This window comes from Schistocerca cancellata, chromosome 5, assembly GCF_023864275.1.
Source record: "Schistocerca cancellata isolate TAMUIC-IGC-003103 chromosome 5, iqSchCanc2.1, whole genome shotgun sequence".
Classification (NCBI taxonomy): Eukaryota; Metazoa; Arthropoda; class Insecta; order Orthoptera; family Acrididae; genus Schistocerca; species Schistocerca cancellata.
The window spans coordinates 41,123,648-41,145,094 of record NC_064630.1 but is presented as its reverse complement, the minus strand read 5'-3'; the positions used below and the strand labels follow the sequence as shown (position 1 = coordinate 41,145,094).

Sequence of the window (21,447 nt, the reverse complement as noted above, 5' to 3'; positions counted from 1 at the left end):
CAATGACATTACCTGGCTGCATTCCCATATGTTATTTGAACAGATTACATAAACTTTGACACTAATTTTTAAGCATGTTAACTATTTCAGTGCACAGAAAATGGCATTCAAAGTTAATTAAATGCATATTTAGCTTGCACAATCAAGGTTAAGTGACTGAAACATTATGGCTAACAGTGTTTGAATATTGGATTGAAGACATTAGGCTTCAACAAAGTTAAACAATATTGATGACTGACAGATTTTTTTTTTTTTTTCAGCCAATACTTCATTTTTTACATAACTTTCTGCAGCTTGTGGCCTTATGTCAATGAAATAATTGTAAAAATGACTGTGCATTAAACTGCAGATATTATTCAGAGACAGACTGGTATAAAATCTTAGCACAAGGGAGCTTCATTTGCACCACAGATGTTGATGGAAGTTATATAGAAGTCATCCATAAAGTCCTGTTTTAGCAAGCAACTGTTTTAAAACATGCCTATTTTTCACCATATTATGCAGCAAACTAGGTTCAGACAGCAAGGAACTACTTGTATCATGGAGGAATAAAAGACTACTCAAGTTGGCTTCAGTTATACAGCACTTGAATACTAAATTAAAAATTCATACTACGTGTGAGAAAGTAATATATGGATCGCTTCATTAATTTAACATTTGGTAATAATGCAGTTGCTACGGCAATAAAAAGGGGCAACAATGTGAGAAAGCCTCATAGCATTAAGGGATACAATTCTTTTACATGGGGGAGTGCAAATGTAGAAGATCAGAAATTCTAATCTCTCTCATGAACCACGAAACTGAGTACAGAGAACATGAAGATGTTTAGAAGGTTAAGTAACTATACAGTGCACAATGGATTTGATGTTTTTCTAGTGAGTGTGAAGACAAATGAAGATAAAAATGTCAGTTTCAAGCTGCTTCTTGCAACAGAAGTGCAGGAATCTCCAAGCCCAGGGAAACAGTGTAGCTATACCTCAATTTGGACAGTCTTCAAAAATGGCTACACTCACATCAAAGTATTTCTCTGAGAAGACCCTACACACAGAAAAGAACAGTCTGCAAGCAGATAGAGAAATGAAAGGTGACACACTTATGATTCAGATAATGTGATTAACGACTTATCACCAAAAATATTAGCCACATGGCAAAAAGTATTGCCGTATTTAATCGAATCTAAGCCGCACTTTTTTTCCGGTTTTTGTAATCAAAAAAACCGCCTGCGGCTTAGAATCGAGTGCAAAGTAAGCAGAAGTTCTGAAAAATGTTGGTAGGTGCCACCACAACTGACTTCCGCCGTCGAATATATGTAGCGCTGCATAGGCATGCTTTGCCGGCACAAAGATAAATACTAGCGCCAAAACCTCCGTGTCAGTAAATAAATTTTTTAAAAAAAGGGTGGAAGATGAGCCTTCTTCTCCGCCCCGAGTTTCGACCACTGCATTTTATACATTAACCATGAAGTAAATACAAATTCCATATTGTTCATCTTCGAATGTAGCAGCATTTCAATGTTGAATGTACTACGAAAATCTGACTGGCAAGACTGGGATGTTTTGTCAATATGGCCAACCCTACGTTCTGAATTTTTTCCTACCTGTGAGAAGAGATGGTTGCTAATAGGAACTTTTATGAATTGTGAATCACATACAGTATTCTCTTCGCCATAAGAATAATACGAATATAAATATTTTGCTGTGTATTCTTTCGTGTTTGCTGCTCTCTCATTTAAATCCTGTCTGCCTAATAAACTACGAAACTACGGTGAGACAACAGCAAGCGCGGAAGAATATACATATCATGTCATGTTTATATTCGTATTATGCCTAATAGTGATACAGTCAGAAATGAAGCACGGCAATTGACTTGATTTTTAAATCTAAGATGACTCTAATTTCTGTGCAGAATGTAATGTACTAAAGAGGCGTATGCAAAGATTTTCAAACGGAGAAAAATTTTCGCTAAACTCTCGTTCAGAACGCCTTCTATCAAAAGCAGTCTATTATTTGGTTCTTGTTGATCATTATCAAAGAAAGCAGCAGTGTAAGTAACAACAAATAGCAGTCTCTTGCCATTGTTTCGCTATGAATCGATTCCTCTCTTTTTTATTGTAAGCGGCGGTAGCGCGCACGAAAACAAGCCATTCCGCGAGCGGGTACAGGCCATAAACACTCATTATCAGAATGCGACAAACAACTTATGACACAGTACAGTAATGCATTTTCAGCTTAGAGTGACGTAAACACCTATAACAAAGATAACGGCACTTACCAGATCAAAGCAAAATAAGCAATCAATTCAAACCAGACGAAGCACGTGAAAAAGGAAAGGTACCCGTATAAATACGGACGGAGAGCATGACGCATAGCAATGGCTACCTAGTAAAGCTTAACTGCTAAGCTTACGACTCGAACCTACTGTAGCTGTGTCGTCATTCATTCGACCTAAATTGTGTCTCATATTACAATGGACCAACTTTGTTTCGATTTGGAGGTGTGGCCTAAAACTTTTCTCTCCCTTGAATTTCGAGTCTCAAATTTCACGTGCGGCTTAGATTCGGGAAAATTTTTTTTCTTGATTTCGAGTCTCATTTTTCAGGTGCAGCTTAGATTCGAGTAAATACGGTAGGTAGAATATGATTTAGGTATCTATCAGACAAAAACTTTCCACAGCTTCTACTTTTTTATTTGTGTCTTCTTGATTGAGGTTTTATATACAATCACAAAGAGGCACCAAAGCTACCAACAAGAAGCACAATAGCTAATACAATGATATCTTTACTATTATGGAAAGGAGAGATTGCTACTCACTGTAAAGATGGCACATAGAGTTGGAGACAGGCACAACAAAAAGACTGATACAGTATTTTTGTCATGACTGTCAGAAACTCAATTTATGGTGAGCAGCAATCTATCCATTCATAATATTAATTAGCTACATTGTTAATGTTCTTATTACTGGTTTATTATCCATATTAATATTACTTCTTTCTTCTTTAAGAAAGCTTGTTCTTATCATCATTTTAAATAAAACCAGATGTTACTACACACAAAATGTAGAAGGCTCATTTAGTCAGTGTGACTTGGGTTCTTTATGTCCCCATTTATAACTTCTAAACACATATTCCTTATCTCTGTACTTTAATTTCTGAACAATGTAGTTACATCTTCATTAAAAGTCTGTTTAGGTTTTCAAATTCCTGTTAAATCTATCAATTTCCAACATTTGAAAAGAATTGCATTTTTATATATATTCAATCATGTCTGTATATAATCTTAAATTTGCTTCATTAGACTGAAGAAGTACATAGGACTTTTCATACCCTTCAAAAATTTCACTTACTTTCCTTTGTCTACAGATGAAATCCCAATCATCAACAAGCCATGGTTTTAGTTCATCTGGTAATTTTACTTTCACTTCCACTTTTGTGGTAAATTGTTCCTCCTGGACAAGAAACAAATACACATTAGTCTTATCAGTGAATGGATAAATTGGACATAGGTAAATATGTTTGGAGGAGATTACTGTTTAATGTCCCATTGACAACTAGGTCATTAGAGACAGAATGCAATCTTGGATTAGAGAAGAACAGAGAAGGAAATCAGACAAGTCGTTTCAAAGGAACCATCTCAGTATTTGCCTAAAGCGATTTAGGGAAATCATGAAAACCTAAATCTGTATGGTTGCTCACAGGTTTCAACCATCATCCTCCTGAATGTGAGTCCAGTGTGCTAACCACTGTGCTATCTCATTCGGTGTAAATATGTGTGGTTACATGGGAATACTGTATTTCTGTTTTCTTTTTAACTTTGTGGTTATATACAGAGTGGTCAAAAACTGTTTGAAAAGCTTGTAAGGGTGTTGCAGGGTAGGTTATGTTGAGAAATAATTTTTAAGAAAAAAATTCGATACATTGCACCGTTTCTGAGTTAATTAGCACTGAAATTAAGCTTGCAAGGGCGTTGCAGGGTAGGTTGTGCTGAAAAATAACTGTCAAGAACAAAAGTCAACATGTTTCATCGTTTCTGAGTTAATTACCATTGATGTTATTCAAATCAGGCCACTGCAGCATAAATTCAAGTGGCTCACTGCATACAATTAGTGTCAGCTGTTCTCATAGCGCTGATGATAAGTGCATGAGACCGTTCAGCTTCTGGCTTGAGTTTGATTTTTACTGCTGTCCCAGGTCCAATTTTTGTACTGCTCTCTTGTTTTAGAAAACCAAACAAAGAATACATTTAGGAACACTGCCTCTGGTGGGCTGCTTGAATTTGCATATGCAATGGCCAGATGGCCTAACTTCAATGCTATTAATGTGGAAATGACAAAAAGCACTGAATTTTTTTCTTAACAATTACTGCTCAGTAGAACCTACCAGCAACACTCAAACAAGCATTTCAGGTTGTTTCTGAGCTCCATGAATATAACTTTAACCTACTTTTCTTTAAGATTTGTTTTAGGCAACATAATACTGAAACAACAGAATATAACTAAAGCATTGTGCAAAGTTAACAGAAAAAAGGAGTCTTAAATATAGTCTGTAATTTTAGTGGGAAAAAAGGGAAACACTTATTTGCCAGAACACACTGTCAACTAATCTTTGAATGTACACATTTCTCTTCACAATGTAGTACTAAAATATTTCTGTACTCGATGAGCAATGATGTATGGAATCTAAAACAGATTAAAAAAAATGTGCATCATCACAAAACAGTAGCAATAATATATCACTAACTGACTAGGACAAAAAGAGAATTTAAATCAAGTAGATGTTTGAGCTTACTTTTAAAGATCATGACCTTCTTAATAGATACCTCCTAAGTTTTGTGTTAATATTCAGAGGTGTACTTTGTTTACAACAAATAAGAGTATTTCCCTTTAAAAAAATGGAAAAACAAACCGTTTCAACAGTAGGGTCAACTCGGCCCCTCTTGCGACGAGGCACATCTGATGATGAGTCTTGAGATGAGGAAGGTGTTGATGCGGCACTAGGACCTAAGGGGGTTGAGGGGCGACTCTGACCCTCTCCATCCTTGCCCACAAAAAGGGTACCATCGGATTTCCGTTTTGCTGGTTTCTTTCTCCTATAAAACAAGTAACAAGCTGAGTAAACTAATTTTCAGCTTCAAAATGAATGGGTGAAGAGGAAAATAATCTATCATTAACAACTATAAAATAAACAGATCACATGTAATAGGTTAATAACCACATTGAAATTGCACAGTATTTTATGGACGTGCACCCCAAAACGTACCAAGAATAAACTCCCTGTCTCAACTTTCAAATTATTCCACATGTTTATACAGTAATGTTGGTTTGAAACAGTCTCTTCATAATGTAAAGAACATACTGTAATATAGCCCTCAGACAAGCAGTATTTACTCTGCATTTCACAACTAAGTACAGCCCAACAAAAATACTAAGGAAGTTTTTAAAGAATCTTTCCTCAAGAAACACGAAAACTAGCACTAAATGAGAACTGCTAGAATGAAGATGGTCACATTCTCACAAAAACCATTTTTTCTCAAAGTTCATGGGCTTTATTGTAAAAAACTTACAAAAAATTTATGATTCATAGTATTGCCCATCGCTGGCCACTACATTCTCCCATCTTTCGGATAGCATATGAATCCCGTGGCGGAAGACCTGGGCGTCTTTTGTGGGGATCCATGAGTCAATTCAATTTTGAACTTGTTCATATGATTGGAAGTGCTGGTCAGTCAGACTGTATGCCACTGATCAAAAAAGGTGGTAGTCAGAGAGAGCAAAGTATGAAGAATACAGTGAGAGGGATAGGACTTCTCATTTCAACGTTTTCACATATAGTTTGACGGGTTTTGCGACATGGGGTTGAGCACTGACCTGCTGCAAAATTACCTTTACGTGTCTATCGCTGTATTGTGGACATTTGTGTTTCAGTGCTGGGCTCAAACACATCAATTGCTTTCAATAATGATGTCCTGTGACTGTCTTCGTCTGTTTCAATAGCTACGAAAACGTTCTGTCTTCCCCCGCCATGCCGGTCTTCGACATCAAAATCACCTTCTTAAGGTGTTGAAAACATTCTCTGCATGTTCTTCCGCTAATAGTTCCCTCACCATTGGTCTTACCCAGCATTTTAAGAACCACAGCCGCAGTTTTCTTCATGTTAAAGCAGAAAATTAAAACTTCCCGCAAATGGCAAGAAATGGATACATAAGCAGACGTACTTAATCGAGAATAACCATATGATACAATCACAAATCGACTAATATTTTTATGGCATTATGTTTACAGATGCCTAAGCTTATTGTATTACACCTATGACCAACCACCTGAACCCTACTTGCCGCTACTTCTGTCTATTGCAAAACGGCGGAAGCAAAGTTGTACACCTAATAGATGGCTTAATTTATATGCATCTTATAACAGGCCAATCTCTTACTACACAACTGTTATCAGTTTATTTTTATTTTTCAGTCATTATCGTGTGAGAAAATAACATTCACAAATCACTTACAAAATTTATAATAGTTTTACACAAGAAGCTTTCATTTCAGCCTCTTACTGCTTTGTGAAATCCTGAATGAACAACAACGTTTACATATTTTTCTAAAAATCAGCTACAGCAATGATTTTGTTTGCAATCACATTTAAAGTCACTTTCTATATTTAAAAATAACAATGGCTATGCTACTGCCACACCTGAAGGTATCCACATGCTATCACAACTTTATAACTGCAGATCCATAATATTTACAGTTGCTAATGAATATTGTTTGTTAAAAGTTATTTCAGAACCGAAATCTCTACCACAGTACTCAAATTTTATGTCACTCACTGAAATGACTGCTCTGTCTGTAACTACTTTGCTTATTCTTGCTTAAGTTCATGCTTCTGCTATGACATTTCTTGTGAATAAATATAACTTTTGTTTTGTTCAAAAATAATTAAATATTTAAGTTCTTTGGAATTTTCTCATAATCAATAAATTTTCTGAACTTTGTTGGCCATGGGTTTTACTTTCTACACAGAAACAAACAATTACACAAAAAGCATACAGCAGAAGCTTTACAATAGGCGACTCCAAGTGGAAACATCACAAATCTCTTCACCATTTGCCTAGACCTACCTATAAATGTACTTTGGATCAAAACCGTAAACTGGTCCTAACTTTATTACCACTGTTGTTGAACACTTATTCAAAGCACACTGTGCTGGCAGCGTGAAACATAGTAACCAATTTAGATATAGTAACTGTGTGATCTGGCTTAGGACAGCACATACTGGCAGCCTAAAGGTGTGTTATCTCTGTCTACAGCTTCATTGAATATTATTTGGAGAAACATGCAGTTAGCACAGTCCTCCTCTGGCAACTTATTTTCATCTTTCAAACCAGAGTCACTGCTTATCCCTCAAGCAGTTGGCAAGTCACACTCGAGAGTAAAAATACAAAACATTCCAACCCTCCTACTATACAAAACTAATTGGTAAAAAACAAAAAAGTGTTTTGGGTCCTTGTGGGCAGTCAATTATAATGATGATTTCCTACGTAGTTATAGAATGAGCAGTTCTGTGATAAATTTTACTCAAACATTTTCAGTGTACCATTCTTTTGGGGATATGTTTCTCCATATCATTCTTCCAAGCTTTGATGTTACAGGGAGTTTCAGAGGATACTTTCCATCTGGATGCTCCTCTCAACTCTGGATAACATTTTCCACTGAAACCAGTAGAAAATATAGTATAGGAAAGAAACTAGTCAAAGAACATAACAGATAGATAAATATTTGAGGCTCTGACTTTTTGCATCAGGAAATTACGTTGATTGTTAATGGGAGAGTATGATAAGAAAATGGTCTGTTACTGCAAAGTTTCATCAAGCCTTTCTGCACCTGCAGGTTGCACCACAAAGTAACATTAAATTAAACTGAGCAAGGTTTATTATTTCTGGACAGCTCATGCCTTAGCTTTATTACTGCTGGACAGCTCATTCCTTAACAGAGCAATGGAATGGATGTGAAACTTTATTGTGCAAAGACATGCTGATAAAAGTTCACAAAAGCCACATTCCACTATGTGAATGGCACTGGTACCAGTAATCAGTGGCACATACAGAAAAACTTCAAGGAGGGGGCACTAAAGATATCTTGAGCTGACTTTACTTTTATATATATATATATATATATATATATATATATATATATATATATATATATATATATATATATATATATATATATATATATATATATATATATATATATATTATTATTATTATAACGATTGTTCCCCTTAAGGAGAGCGATTGAACTTGAATTCATAATTTCATCTTCGGATGTTTTTCTTCTTTGCTTCCCAAAACCACCTCATCCTCTCAGAATGCTCCTTCTTCCGTTCCTCTGTTCATTTTTTACCAGGCTGACGCGATGTTCTTTCCCCAAACTTCACACTTGCGATTTTATGCCGGCACTCGGTGCGATCTTCGAGATTTTTTATGTTGATCTGCTGTAGATCCCTCTGGACTTCTTTCAGCCATTCTGTGCCACATTTACTCCTTGTTATAATATTGAATAATTTCTTTGCTGTTCTGGAGTCTTCCATCCTGTAGATGTGTGTATAAAATTTGGCTCGGCGCTTTCTGATTTCGTCTGTTACTATGTTGATCTTTCTATAGAGCTCGTTTTGTGGTCTCTTCATCCAAATGCCATTTTTGTTGATTGGACCGTAAATCTTCCTGAGAATTTTTCTTTCCTGCTTTTCTATTTCCTTAATTTTAGAATAACCGTCAATCACCATTGTTTCAGCTGCATAGATTGCTTCTGGAAGAATCACTGTTGTATAGTGCCTTAATTTTGCGTCTGTCGAAATGCACTTCTTGTTGTAATGCGTCCATGTTAGCTTGTAGGCTTTCTGGAGCTTGGTGATTCTTTGTTCATTGGCAATTCGGTTTAATCCTGAGGACTGTATAGTTTCACCGAGGTATTTAAAATGGCAGACTTGTGCAATTTTACCATATTTTGTTATTAAAGGGGATTTATTTTCTGGCTGCCTTTCCATATATTGGGTTTTTTCATAAGATATCTGTAGTCCGGTTTTTTGTGAAATTTCATGTAGTTTTTCCACTGCGTGAATCGCTTCTGTTCTGTTATTGGTGATAATTGCAATATCGTCAGCGAAAGCAAGGCACTTGACTTTAATTCGGTTCTCTTTCTTGATACCAATTTGGATACCCTTTACGTGAGGTTCCCATTCCCTGATTATCTTTTCTAGAACAATATTGAAAAGGATTGGGGATAGTCCGTCCCCCTGTCGGACTCCAGTTTTGATTTCGAAGGGTTCTGATACTTCGCCCATGAATTTCACTTTGGCCGTTGTTCCTGTAAGTGTCTGTTCTGTGATTTTTCGTGTCTTTCGGTCGATCCCAAATTCTTCCATGATTTTAAACAGGGTTCCACGGTCCACTGAATCATATGCTTTCCTGAAGTCGATGAATGTAACTACTGTGTTTCTGCATTTCCTCATTTGTAATATTGTCTTTAAGCACCAGATCTGTTCCGCACATGACCGTCCTTTTCTGAATCCGGCCTGGTATTCACCAATTAGTGTATCTGCTTGGGATTCTATCCTGTTTAAAAGCGCTTTGGAAAGGATTTTGTAAGCGACTGGGAGCAGGGAAATTCCTCTGTAATTGTTCATGTCTGTCTTGTCGCCCTTTTTGTGTAGCGGGTGAATTAGTGCGCATTTCCAGTCCTCTGGTATCTGCTCCGTTATCCATATGTCTGATATTATATGGTGTAATTTCTGCATAAGTATAGGATCGTTTAGTTTCCAGAACTCAGCAATGATCCCATCTTCTCCTGGTGCTTTGTTATTTTTCAACTGCTTGACTATCTCCATAATTTCTTCAACATCCGGGGCATGTGAGTCTGGGTGTGTGAATACTGGAGAAGAGAAGACAAGTTTTTCTTGGGGTGGTTCGCAGTTGAGGAGGGAACTGAAATATTGGGCTAAGAATTTGCAGTTATTTTTCGTGTTGGTTTCCAAAGAGCCATCGGGTTTCTTGAAGCACAAGCTAGGCGCTTGGTATCCCTGTAAGTTTTCTCTGAAAGTCTTATAAAAATTTCTTGTATTATTTTTGATGAAATCCTGCTGGATTTCAGAGAGTCTGTTGTTGTCATATCCCCGTTTTTCTTTTCTAATTATTTTTGAGGTCTGTTTTTGGGTTTTAAGAAAGTTCTCCCAGTTTTCTTCAGTTTTGTGACTGCTAAATTTTTTCCATGCAGTTATTCGGTTGTCAACTGCCTCATCACAGGTTGCATTCCACCAGCGATGTTTCCTGTTGCGAGGGGGTTGTCCTAATTTGAGGGCTTCCTGAATTTTCTCTGTTAGTTTCTTCCAGTCTGTTGATTTTTCCTGATTAATTTGCATGATGATTTTTTCTTTGTTCAGTTGCAGATATTCCGGATCTGGTTTGGTACTTTTGGGTGGCCTTTTTAGCATTCTGTTGGGTTGGAATTTTGTTTTTATTTGGAGAAGATGATGATCTGATTCAAAGACACCTTTGCGGGTTCTGATGTTTTGAATTTCCTTTATGTTTTCTTTGGAAATTGCGACATGGTCTATTTGGTATTCACCCTGTCTAACACTGGGTGATCTCCATGTGGTTAATTTATGTGCAGGTTTTTGAAACTGGGTACTCATTATTTTAAGTCCAAAGTTTCTGCAGAAGTCGATTAGTCTTTCACCATTCTTATTGGTACGTTTGTGTTTGGTGTGGGGTCCAGTGGTATCTCTGAATTTTTTTTCCTTCCCTAATTGTGCATTAAAATCGCCTACTAAGATTTTCACATGGTGCCTAGGTACTTTATTTGTTGTTTCTTCTAGTGTTTCCCAGAAATTGTCCACTGTTTCAGGGTAGATTTTATTGTGGTGATTTGTGGGGGCGTGCACATTGATCAGAGTGTATGCTTTATTAGCTGATTTTACTGATAACAGGGAGACTCTTTCATTGGGAGACGTGAAGTCAATAACTGAGTCGAGTACGGAAGTGTGTACGGCGAATCCTGTTCCGAAAAGTGGTAGTTTGTCTCTTACTTTTATGGCAGGTTTGCCCTTGTAGATCCTGTAATTCTCTGTGTTAAAGTGTCCTTCATCTGTGAATCTTGTCTCTTGCAGTGCAGTGATTTTCAGGTTATATATATATATATATATATATATATAAACAGTAGAATATTCACTGCTTTTCTCAAACAAATGTCAGACAGACTAACGTATCGAGATCAGTAGAATGGCAGCGACTTCTCTTGCAGGGATGTGTTAGCTATCCATGTGCCACACAGACATGTATAAAATACAATGACGTGGACACGCCTGCTACATAGGAAAGTACAACTACTCGATAACTCAATTCAGTCGAGTCGACTGATGAAACAAACAAATGAATAGTGTGCGGGCAAACTAGCGGGGGCGGTGCAGGTGGCAATGCTGGTGGCCCTGCGAGGGGGAAGCGCGTGCCCCGCATGCCCCTCCATATGTATCTGCCACTGCCAGCAATACAAAATGACTTTACTACTGCAAACCTTGAGACAGAAAGCTAAATAAGAAGTAGATACATGTGGATGAAAACAAGAAAAAAATTGTCCAAGTACGTTAATGGTTTTCATCTCTGGCAATGTCTGCTGCTGTGAAAACTCTGAGTTGCACAATGTTTCAGAGTCCATGTTAAACTGTACAGCCACAGCCCCCTACAACCAGCTGGATAAGTCAGTTTGAAGGTCACAGGAAGGCAACGACATGCCACCTATGACAGAACAAAGTGTAGTAAAGTACTGCAGTGTTCAAACCAACATTCACATTGATGACAGCTTTACTACTACATACAATGAAGAGCCAAATAAACTGGTACACATGCCTAATATCGTGTAGGGGCCCCGCGAGCATGCAGAAGTGCCACAACATGACTTGGCGCCGCCGTGTCGACTCGACTAATGTCTGAAGTAGTGCTGGAGGGAATGGACACCGTGAATCCTGCAGGCCTGTCCATAAATCCGTAAGAGTACGAGGGGAGATCTCTTCTGAACAGCACGTTGCAAGGCATCCCATATATGCTCAATAATGTTCATGTCTGGAGAGTTTGGTGGCTAGTGGGAGTGTTTAAACTCAGAAGAGTGTTCCTGGAGCCACACTGGATGTGTGAGGTGTCGCATTGTCCTGCTGGAATTGCCCATGTCCGTCGTAATGCCCAACGGACATGAATGGATGCAGATGATCAGACAGAATGCTTACATACGTGTCACCTGTCAGAATTGTATCTAGATGTATCAGGGGTCCCATATCACTCTAACTGCACATGCCCCACACCATCACAGAGTCTCCACAAGCTTTGACAGTCCCCTGCTGACATGCAGGGTCCATGGATTCATGAGGTTGTCTCCATACCTGTACATGTCCATTTGCTCGATACAATTTGAAACAAGTCTCATCCGACTAGGCAACATGTTTCCAGTCATCAACAGTCCAATGTTGGTGTTAGTGGGCCCAGGCGAGGCATAAAGCTTTGTGTCGTGCAGCCATCAAGGGTACACAAGTGGGCCTTTGGGTCCGAAAGCCCATATCGATGATGTTTTGTTGAATGGTTTACACGCTTGTTGATGCCTAGCATTGAAATCTGCAGCAATTTGCGGAAGAGTTGCACTTCTGTCACGCTGAACGATTCTCCTCAGTCATTGTTGGTCGCATTCTTGCATAATCTTTTTCCAGTCGCAGTGATGTTGGAGATTTGATGTTTTACTGGATTCCTGATATTAACAGTAGACTCGTGACATGGTCATACGGGAAATCCCCACTTCATTGCTCCCTCAGAGATGCTGTGTCCCACCGCTCATGTGCCGACTGGAACACCACGTTCAAACTCACTTAAATCTTGATAAACTGCCATTGTAGCAGCAATAACCGATCCAACAACTGCGCCAAACACTTGTCTTATGTAGGCATTGCCAATCGCAGCATAGTATTCTGCCTGTTTGCATCAATCTGTATTTGAATACACATGCCTATACCAGTTTCTTTGATGCTTCAGTGTATTATAGCTTCTAGAATCATAAGTTATTGTTGTGATTGAAGAGACAGTACAGTAAGCTCTAGTCTGTCTTGTGCCAGCTGCCCTCACATTTCACATTTCCAATCTGTTGCTGGTTCTCCAGCCAGAATGGATAACATACCACACCATCTATCATGAACTGACATACGTGTTGATCACATATCTGAGTGGCATGCGCAGTTGGACATAGCGTGTGTGCATCTAGCGGGGCTCAGGCAGTGGATTATGGACAGTGGACAAAGGTTTGCAAAAAGTACAAGTTTTGTTGAAGACCATTATGCAACTTAGTTTTGAGGTTAGCAAATGAAACTTCGTGTAGCAGTAACCAGTGTCTGTACTCGAGATGATGATGATGATGATGATGATGATAGGACTGTGTAGAGAAGAACATTTTGGTCATACAATATTGACTAGATGATTCAGGGCATCCAGAACCAGTGCCATACATTGTGGAGGTTGGTATTGTGACGGGTGACTTGGGGGATATGGGCATGTTGTGTGTTCTGCAGCTACTAATTACTATGCTCTCTTTAACAGAGACCAGTGTATTGAGCTCGATTCCAAATAATGAATTTTAACTGCTGTCGTTAGAAGTTTGACATAAACGTACTTCTGGTATTGAGGCAGCAGAGAACTGATGTACTTTGCTACCTATTAGTCGAAACTTTAAGTTCCATTCCTGGACATTTGTTTACTTATTGTTTTAGAGTATGGTAATAGAAACTGAGCTGCAACTAACATACATGAACTGTGTAATTTTACAAAGTAAATAAAGTTAAACAACTAAATTAAAACTAATTTTCAATCCATTCAAGGGCTGCCTCTATCGCCTCACAGAACTCTTCTGGAAAACCCGGGGTAAGCTTGTCTGGTACAGCTTGTTACAAAGTGTCCAATGGTCTGATGTTCATTACCACAGTCACATTGAGAAGCTGAAGTCTTTCCCTGTCAGTAGTGGCTTTCTGCACAGATGCCATGGCCTTTACAAATCTTACTAATTGTTGCCCAAGTATGTCATGGTAATTCCATGATAGTGGGTCTTGTGCCAGGTCTTATGAGAGTCTGACATTCCTCATGGGCAATACTGTTCCATGTTTCTGACCACTTTCTGTTCATGTCGAAAACCGCTGCTTGTAGTGACCCTGCCAATAAGACAGGTGATTGCGTTCATTTTAATTGGCCTATTCTAGGTGCAGGCTCATCAGAGTGGATTGGGAGCTGAGGAATTTTAATTAATTTTTCTCATATTCCTTGAGAAGGGAATGCTGTCTTCTGATGGCACTATGTGGCTTACAAGTGGTAACCAGTGTAGAGAGTAGGTCTGATGCAATCTTTTATTGTTTTTACTACAGAATTTGGGTCAACATCAGTTTTTCTCACACGTGAACTATTAAGCCACATGAAAGCACAGTATTCAGCAGCAGAGTAGACGAGTCGTAAGGAAGAATGTCATAGTGTAGTAGCTCTTGCACCCCATGAGGTACCACTCAGCTACTGCTTCATGTTACTGGGTGATCTCAGCTTTGCTGCAGTCTTTTCTATGCGTTTCCTGTACAAGAAGGTTCTATCAAAGAGTTACTTCTAGATACTTTGGGAAGTCTTGGTGGTAGAGGAGTTGACCATTAAAAGTGATATGTAGCTTTGTATTGGGTGTGCTATTGTTAAGATGAAAGCAGCTAACTCCAGTCTTCATTAGATTTGCTGTTAATCTCCACTTTTTCAAGTATTCATGCACTGTACTTAGATCTGCAGAGAGTATCTCTTCACCTGCTTGAAGATTTCTCAGCTGAGTGGCCAAAGCTACCCGCATAAATGAACTTCCTTGACTCTTGTTTCAGGGAGTTAAAATGTATATAAGCTGAACAGATCGGGTGTCAAAACTGAGCCTTGAGGAAGACTATTATGAACCCAGTTGAACCTGATATCCTTCTAGAAGGATTAAACACACTCTTAAAACAAAAGTTTTATTTCTACACAATTAACCTTCTCACCAATTTGTTTCAACAATGAAATAGAATTTAAACGTATATTGGTGTGATCTGCATAATTTTGTTGTTGTTTCATTATTATAGACTGTGGTTGAATAGTGTGAAGTTCACTGAATAGGTGCAATGGATGAGTTGAAACTTCCTGGTAGATTAAAACTGTGTGCCGGACTGCGACTCGAAATCTGGACCTTTGCCTTTCGCGGACAAGTGCTCTACCCACTGAGCTACCCAAGCACGACTCACGCCCGGTCCTCACAGCTTTAATTTCGCCAGTACCTCGTCCCCTACCTTCCAAACTTCACAGAAGCTCTCCTCAGGAGGAGAGCTTCTTTGAAGTTTGGAAGGTAGGGGATGAGGTACTGGCGGAATTAAAGCTGTGAGGATGTATCGCTTCACATCACAACGATAACACACAACCTCAACCTTCTCTGGAAGGGTACCTCCCTCAAACAACAACGATGGGACCAGTATCTGTGCGACTGTCCTTATGGGCTTTCTGCGCGCGCGCGCGCACACACACACGCACACACACACACACACACACACACACACACACACACACACACACACACACAACATTCCACATCGGCCCAGAGTTCCTTGTCAATTTGAAGGATGAGAGCCCCCATGAAAAATTATTCCCTGAACTGTATTCAAAGACTGGTGAGGAGTAATGCTCATTGGGATGTCGTTAAGATGATCACAAGCACGAAGGGCTTCATACTGGGTAACAGAAGAAATTTTGATCAAGATGAAATCCAACCACATCTTACTGACAGACTCCACTTCGACAAACTTGTCTTCTGCATTTTCTACAAAAAATCATAGCTTGGTGGTGGAGAATGTGTCCGCATAAGTCCTAGTGCAGACAAGGTAGTGGGGAAAGTGTTTCACAACATGGCAGCAGGCCTGGCCCTCCTACTAGAGTATAGCCAGGGAAGGGAAGCAGCATTAAATCATCCATTACCAACTGAAGAGACGGCCGTAGAATGGCCAGTTTTTTGGGGCTTAATAATTTCATACAAAAAGCACCCACCCTTATACTACCCACCCCTATCAGAGGCTCTCCCCAGCCACAGCAAGAGCCATCTGGAATGGCAGCCTTTGCTGGGAGTTCCAGTACTCCAGAATGACAAGCAACCACTCCTAAGCATAAATGGGGAGACAACAGTTCAGGTATCAGAAGTGTGATCCCTATGTAGTCAGTGGGCTCAGCCAGATAGCTACACAACAGCCAATGTGTATGTAACAGCCCCACCACACACAGACTGGCTACACATGCTGGTGAGGAGGGGTGGGGTAGGGGGTGGGGGGGGAGGGGCTACAATAGGGAAGGAAGAGGGAAGGAGGGGTGGAAAGGAATCCATGCTAGAGATGCTAGGGAGGGAGGACTTCCCCAAAAGGGCTCATGCTACAGGGAGAAAATTTAGAAGTGGGGTCAAACCTCAAAAGGGACCAAAATCGCCAAAAAGGAAGGATGAAAAGGAACAAAGACCGGAAGGAATACAATAAATCAGGAGGATAGCCAGGTCTACGAAAGTAACACTCAGAGGAGGGGAGGAGGAGGCAGAGGCCAATAAACGAGGTCAGGGAGGAAGGGGCATGGGGAAGGAAACGCAGCCTGGGAAGGAAGAATGGGCTGTAATAGCTAGGGGCCCTACATGTGCCACGCACGAACTCAAGAAAGAACCATGAGCCTCTGGGGAGTTAAACTCTTAAAATCCAGACACGCTGTTCCTTGAATGAGATTTTCACTCTGCAGCGGAGTGTGCGGTGATATGAAACTTCCTGGCAGATTAAAACTGTGTGCCCGACCGAGACTCGAACTCGGGACCTTTGCCATCTGCGGGTCAGTGCTCTACCATCTGAGCTACCGAAGCACGACTCACGCCCAGTCATCACAGCTTTATTTCTGCCAGTATCTCATCTCCTACCTTCCAAACTGTAAAGTTCAGGAGTGCTAGTTCTGCAGCATTCGCAGGAGAGCTTCTGTAAAGTTTGGAAGGTATGAGACGAGATAATGGCAGAGGTAAAGCTGTCAGGATTGGGTGTGAGTCGTGCTTCGGTAGCTCAGATGGTAGAGCACTTGCCCGCGAAAGGCAAAGATCCCGAGTTCGAGTCTCGGTCGGGCACACAGTTTTAATCTGCCAGGAAGTTACACTGTTCCTTGTTCCAAGCACTCTTTACAAGTTTTATCAAGATGTTTTAGCAATAATTGGCAGTTAAACAGGACTTCACAGTAATTTCTCCAGTCTCGAATATATTCTTTCGAATCCTCTAAGCATGCACTTTTTTTCCCCATTTCTGTTGATGAAACTGCTGCAATGAATCTGAAGTAATTTTCATTTGATGGGGCAATCCATCTGATCACTTTATTAAGCTGTTTGGAGAATTTAGCCGGTCAGTTCCATCTTGGTCTAGGGACTGATCTAATTATATATATTTGAATTCCTAAATCAAGAATTACTGGCCAGTGTCAGCTACTTGGGAAGCCTCCAAGGACCATCTTTAATGTAATGATGGACTGTTTCTGGGCATCCTGGATCACGAAACATATGTCCATGGACAATACTTGCATATACTGGGACATGAGGAAATGCGAAGAACCTGAGGTGGCTATTTATCTGTTGGAGGCTGACAGACATTTGTTACAGTAACTTGCTCAACTCAAACTGAGATAATCTCAATATTTTGCACAAAATTAGCAGATATCTGATTCAAATTTTCAATATATTGCATATATAAGTAGCACAGCCACAGATCTGATGATATGGATGGTTTGATAAGTCTGGTAAATTTCCATTGTTGAGCCTTCGTGGTTGGTGAGTTCTATTATTCCAAGAATTTCAACACTGTACCGTGTACAGTTCATTGTTGACAACCATCTGAATTGGCAATAGCAATTGAAGGCAGAGAAAACCAAGTTTTGTGCTGTTATTAAACATTTTCATTTGAAAGTTTGGACTGCCGCACAAATCAAAACAGAATTGAATGAACTTCTTGTGGACTTTGCACCATCATTGAAGCCATTTACTTGTGGAATAATGAGTTTAAATGTGGTCATTCAAGCACTGAAGGGAAATTGCACTCGCGCTGTAAAATGAGATCACCACAAAGAAAACCATTGACAAACTCCATGATATGATAATGCAAGACTGCCGAATAAAAATTCATGCTACTGACAGGACTATAGGAATCTCAACTGAGTACATAATGTCCTGTTCAGAGAACTGACTACAAAGAAACTCTGTGTGAGGTGGTTGATCAAAAGCACATCCTGCACAACATTTCCACACAGTGTTTGGTGATGTTTAATTGCAATCCACAAGACTTTTTGTGTAGATTTGTGATTGTTGATGAAACCTAGATCCATCAATACACAACAGAGTCAAAATGGCAGTCAAAATAATGACATAGGCTGGTGAAAGGGCACTAAAGAATGTAAACACCATTTTGTCAGCTGGTAAAGTGATGGCCACTATTTTCTGGGATTCCCAAGGAATAATCCTCACAGATTAATTGGAAAAAGGCATAACCATAACTGAGCCCTATTAAACTTCACTGTCGAATTGTTTAAAACTTGCATTGGTTGGAAGAAGACCAAGGTTGGCATACAAAAAACATGCTCTTTCACACATCAGCAATAACTAGGGACCAGAAATGTAGCACCTGTTTTTGACAAAATTTCATCTAGTTTTTGCAAAATTCGCATCTATTTTTTTTGTTTGTAAATGATTAGATGCACAAACTTAAAAGGTTGTCACAATACACGAGTGAAGACAAACAAATTATTAGTTATCATCATTTTTTTCTGTTTTCCATCTTTCCCTTCAAAGTTGCTTTAAATTTTTGGATGTATGTGCCATCTATGCTACCAACTGAAGGCAGTTTATTTGTTACCATAAGCATTTCACTTCATTTATTTGGGAAGCATCATCAGTGGCCTGTAATACATGTTTCCTTTTTTAAATACAATAAAAATATAAAGTGGTAGATATAATATGTTACTATATTACGTTTCGTTGTATCTTTCTCTTGTTTTTTAGGTTAAAATCAACTTCTGTAGCATAACGTTCATAATGTGAACATTTGTTCCGTGTTACTAATGATTTTCAGCACTGTTAATTCATGTGTGTGGCCCTGGAGATCTATTCATATGGAAACTAACTATGGTTTGTGAGCTATAATGTTGAGAGGTGTTCAGCTGATAACTTCTTTGTGGTCTAAGTGTTTTTTTAAGGCATGATATTGACACTAGTTCATTTTCAGATTGCCATCTAAATGTCAACCTGCTTTGCCTTTGTTATACATGAATAAGGAAACTGAATGTTACTGAAGGCAATACACTGTATTTAGCAGTGGCCAGAATTTTTTTATGTTTATTTACGTGGAGGCCACGATGGAGATGGTGGAGCATGTCTGGCATTATTGAAATGATTTCACGGCCTACAGCTTTTAAAGATTTTAGTGACTATATTTAACTACACACTTTAATTTTTTATTGTTGTGCTAAAGCTCCAAACTATTACATGTTAGCTGATGTTATGTTTATAGGGGTAAGTGTCTGATAATTGTTTGACAGTTGAAACTTCCTGGCAGATTAAAACTGTGTGCCGGACTGAGACTTTAACTCAGGACCTATGCCTTTTGCAGGCAAGTGCTCTACCATCTGAGCTACCCGTCCTCACAGCTCGAATTCCACCAGTACCTCGTCTCACAGTTTTAATCTGCCAGAAAGTTCCACATCAGCGCACACTCTGCTGCAGAGTGAAAATTTCATCCTGTTTGTCAGTTGACTAAATGAAGTTAACAGAGCACAGAAAATATTAATAACGACGATCTGTCTTCAGGGTGAAATAATTTTTGTGTTTGAAAATAATGAAATATACATCCTGTATGTAATTTAGCCCAGCCCACCATACCATTTCTTCCAATTAAGTTTTTGATATATTGATTTTGCATTTTGTTGTTCACCACAAGGGGAGAGGGGATGAATGGGAGGAGGAGGCGAGGAGAAGATTAGTGTTTAACGTCCCATCGACAACGAGGTCATTAGAGACAGAGTACAAGCTTGGGTTAGGGAAGGATGGAGAAGGAAATCGGCCGTGCCCTGTGAAAGGAACCATCCTGGAATTTGCCTGAAGCGATTTAGGGAAATCACGGAAAACCTAAATCTAGATGGCCGGACACATGTTTCAACCGTCGTCCTCCCGAATGCGAATCCAATGTACTAACCACAGAGCCACCTCGCTCAGTGGGGGGATAAGTGGGGATTAATTTTAAATTCAATACTGGCTTCACTGGCACTGTAGTTCATGCTTCACATAAAATTTCTTTCATGTGCAGCTGTGAATTTTTCATACAATTAAAGTAGCAATCTCATCTTTGAAAACCATTATTTCTGTTATTTTAAAACAGATCAAAATTCAGCATAAGCCTGTTTACCTGGTGTTCGATCTTCACTTACCTTTTTTTTCTCTCCCCTCTACAAACCAAATATGTCTGAATTTTGTATCTCAAATCATTTTTGAATATTAATCAATAACAAGGCCTGGAGTGGGGTGACCGGCTTCCTTCAGAACCACAGAGGTGTGCACGCAAGACAAGTTGTGGGGAGATACAAAGTAGCAAGTGGCACTGCATCTGACACACCAGCCAATAGCATCCGTCCATATCACACACACCGGATGCATGTAGAATACTTAACATTATTCTTCATGTCAAGTTAGGTACAGTGAGGAGTGGTTATTTAGCCACTGTTAATGAAACACTAAGTGTAGCATATGATTTTTGTTATTTGGGCAACAAGAAACTGATGACTGCCAAAATGGAGAGAATATAATAGCCAGACTGCAATAGCAAGAAAAGCATGTCTGACAGAGAGAATTTTGCTAACATTTATACATATTATAAGTTAAAGTCCACCGCTATGTCTTTCCGTCTGTATGTCTAGGCTATTCTCAGGAACTAATGTAGGGATTTTGATATGGTTTTCACTAATAGGTAGACTGATTCATGAGGAAGGTTTGTGTACATAATTTACAACCACTATGCCAGACAAGTCATCCTACCAGAGATACTGTGCAAAACTGGGGCGGGTTACTAGTCAAATACAAATTTAAGTTTCAGGAAGCCTTTTCTGAAGGTACTGTCTGGAGTGCAAACTTCTACTGAAGTGAAATGCAGACAATAAACAGTATGCATAAGAAGAGAAAAGAAGCTTTTGAAATTGTAGAGGAAGACTTAGGCTTTATAATAACTGAGTTCAAAAAGATGTTGATTGCAACAGTTAAGTAGAGAAGAATGGCCTTGCACATGCTAGACGAATGTGGAGTGCAACACCAAACCAGTCTGTGGACTGAAAACAACAGCATTCAT

At 39.2% G+C, this 21,447-nt stretch overlaps 1 protein-coding gene across 1 annotated transcript in view; it reads right to left on the bottom strand.

Annotated features, from left to right (window-relative positions):
- LOC126187324 (mortality factor 4-like protein 1) overlaps positions 1 to 21,447 on the bottom strand; it is a 131,702-nt gene that overhangs the window by 67,350 nt on the left and 42,905 nt on the right. The window contains exons 5-6 of the mRNA XM_049928342.1: positions 4,901 to 5,084; positions 3,343 to 3,444 (exon numbers count right to left, since the gene is read on the bottom strand). Of these exons, the coding sequence (XP_049784299.1) occupies positions 3,343 to 3,444; positions 4,901 to 5,084 (286 nt within the window). The remainder of the gene's footprint in view (positions 1 to 3,342; positions 3,445 to 4,900; positions 5,085 to 21,447) is intronic.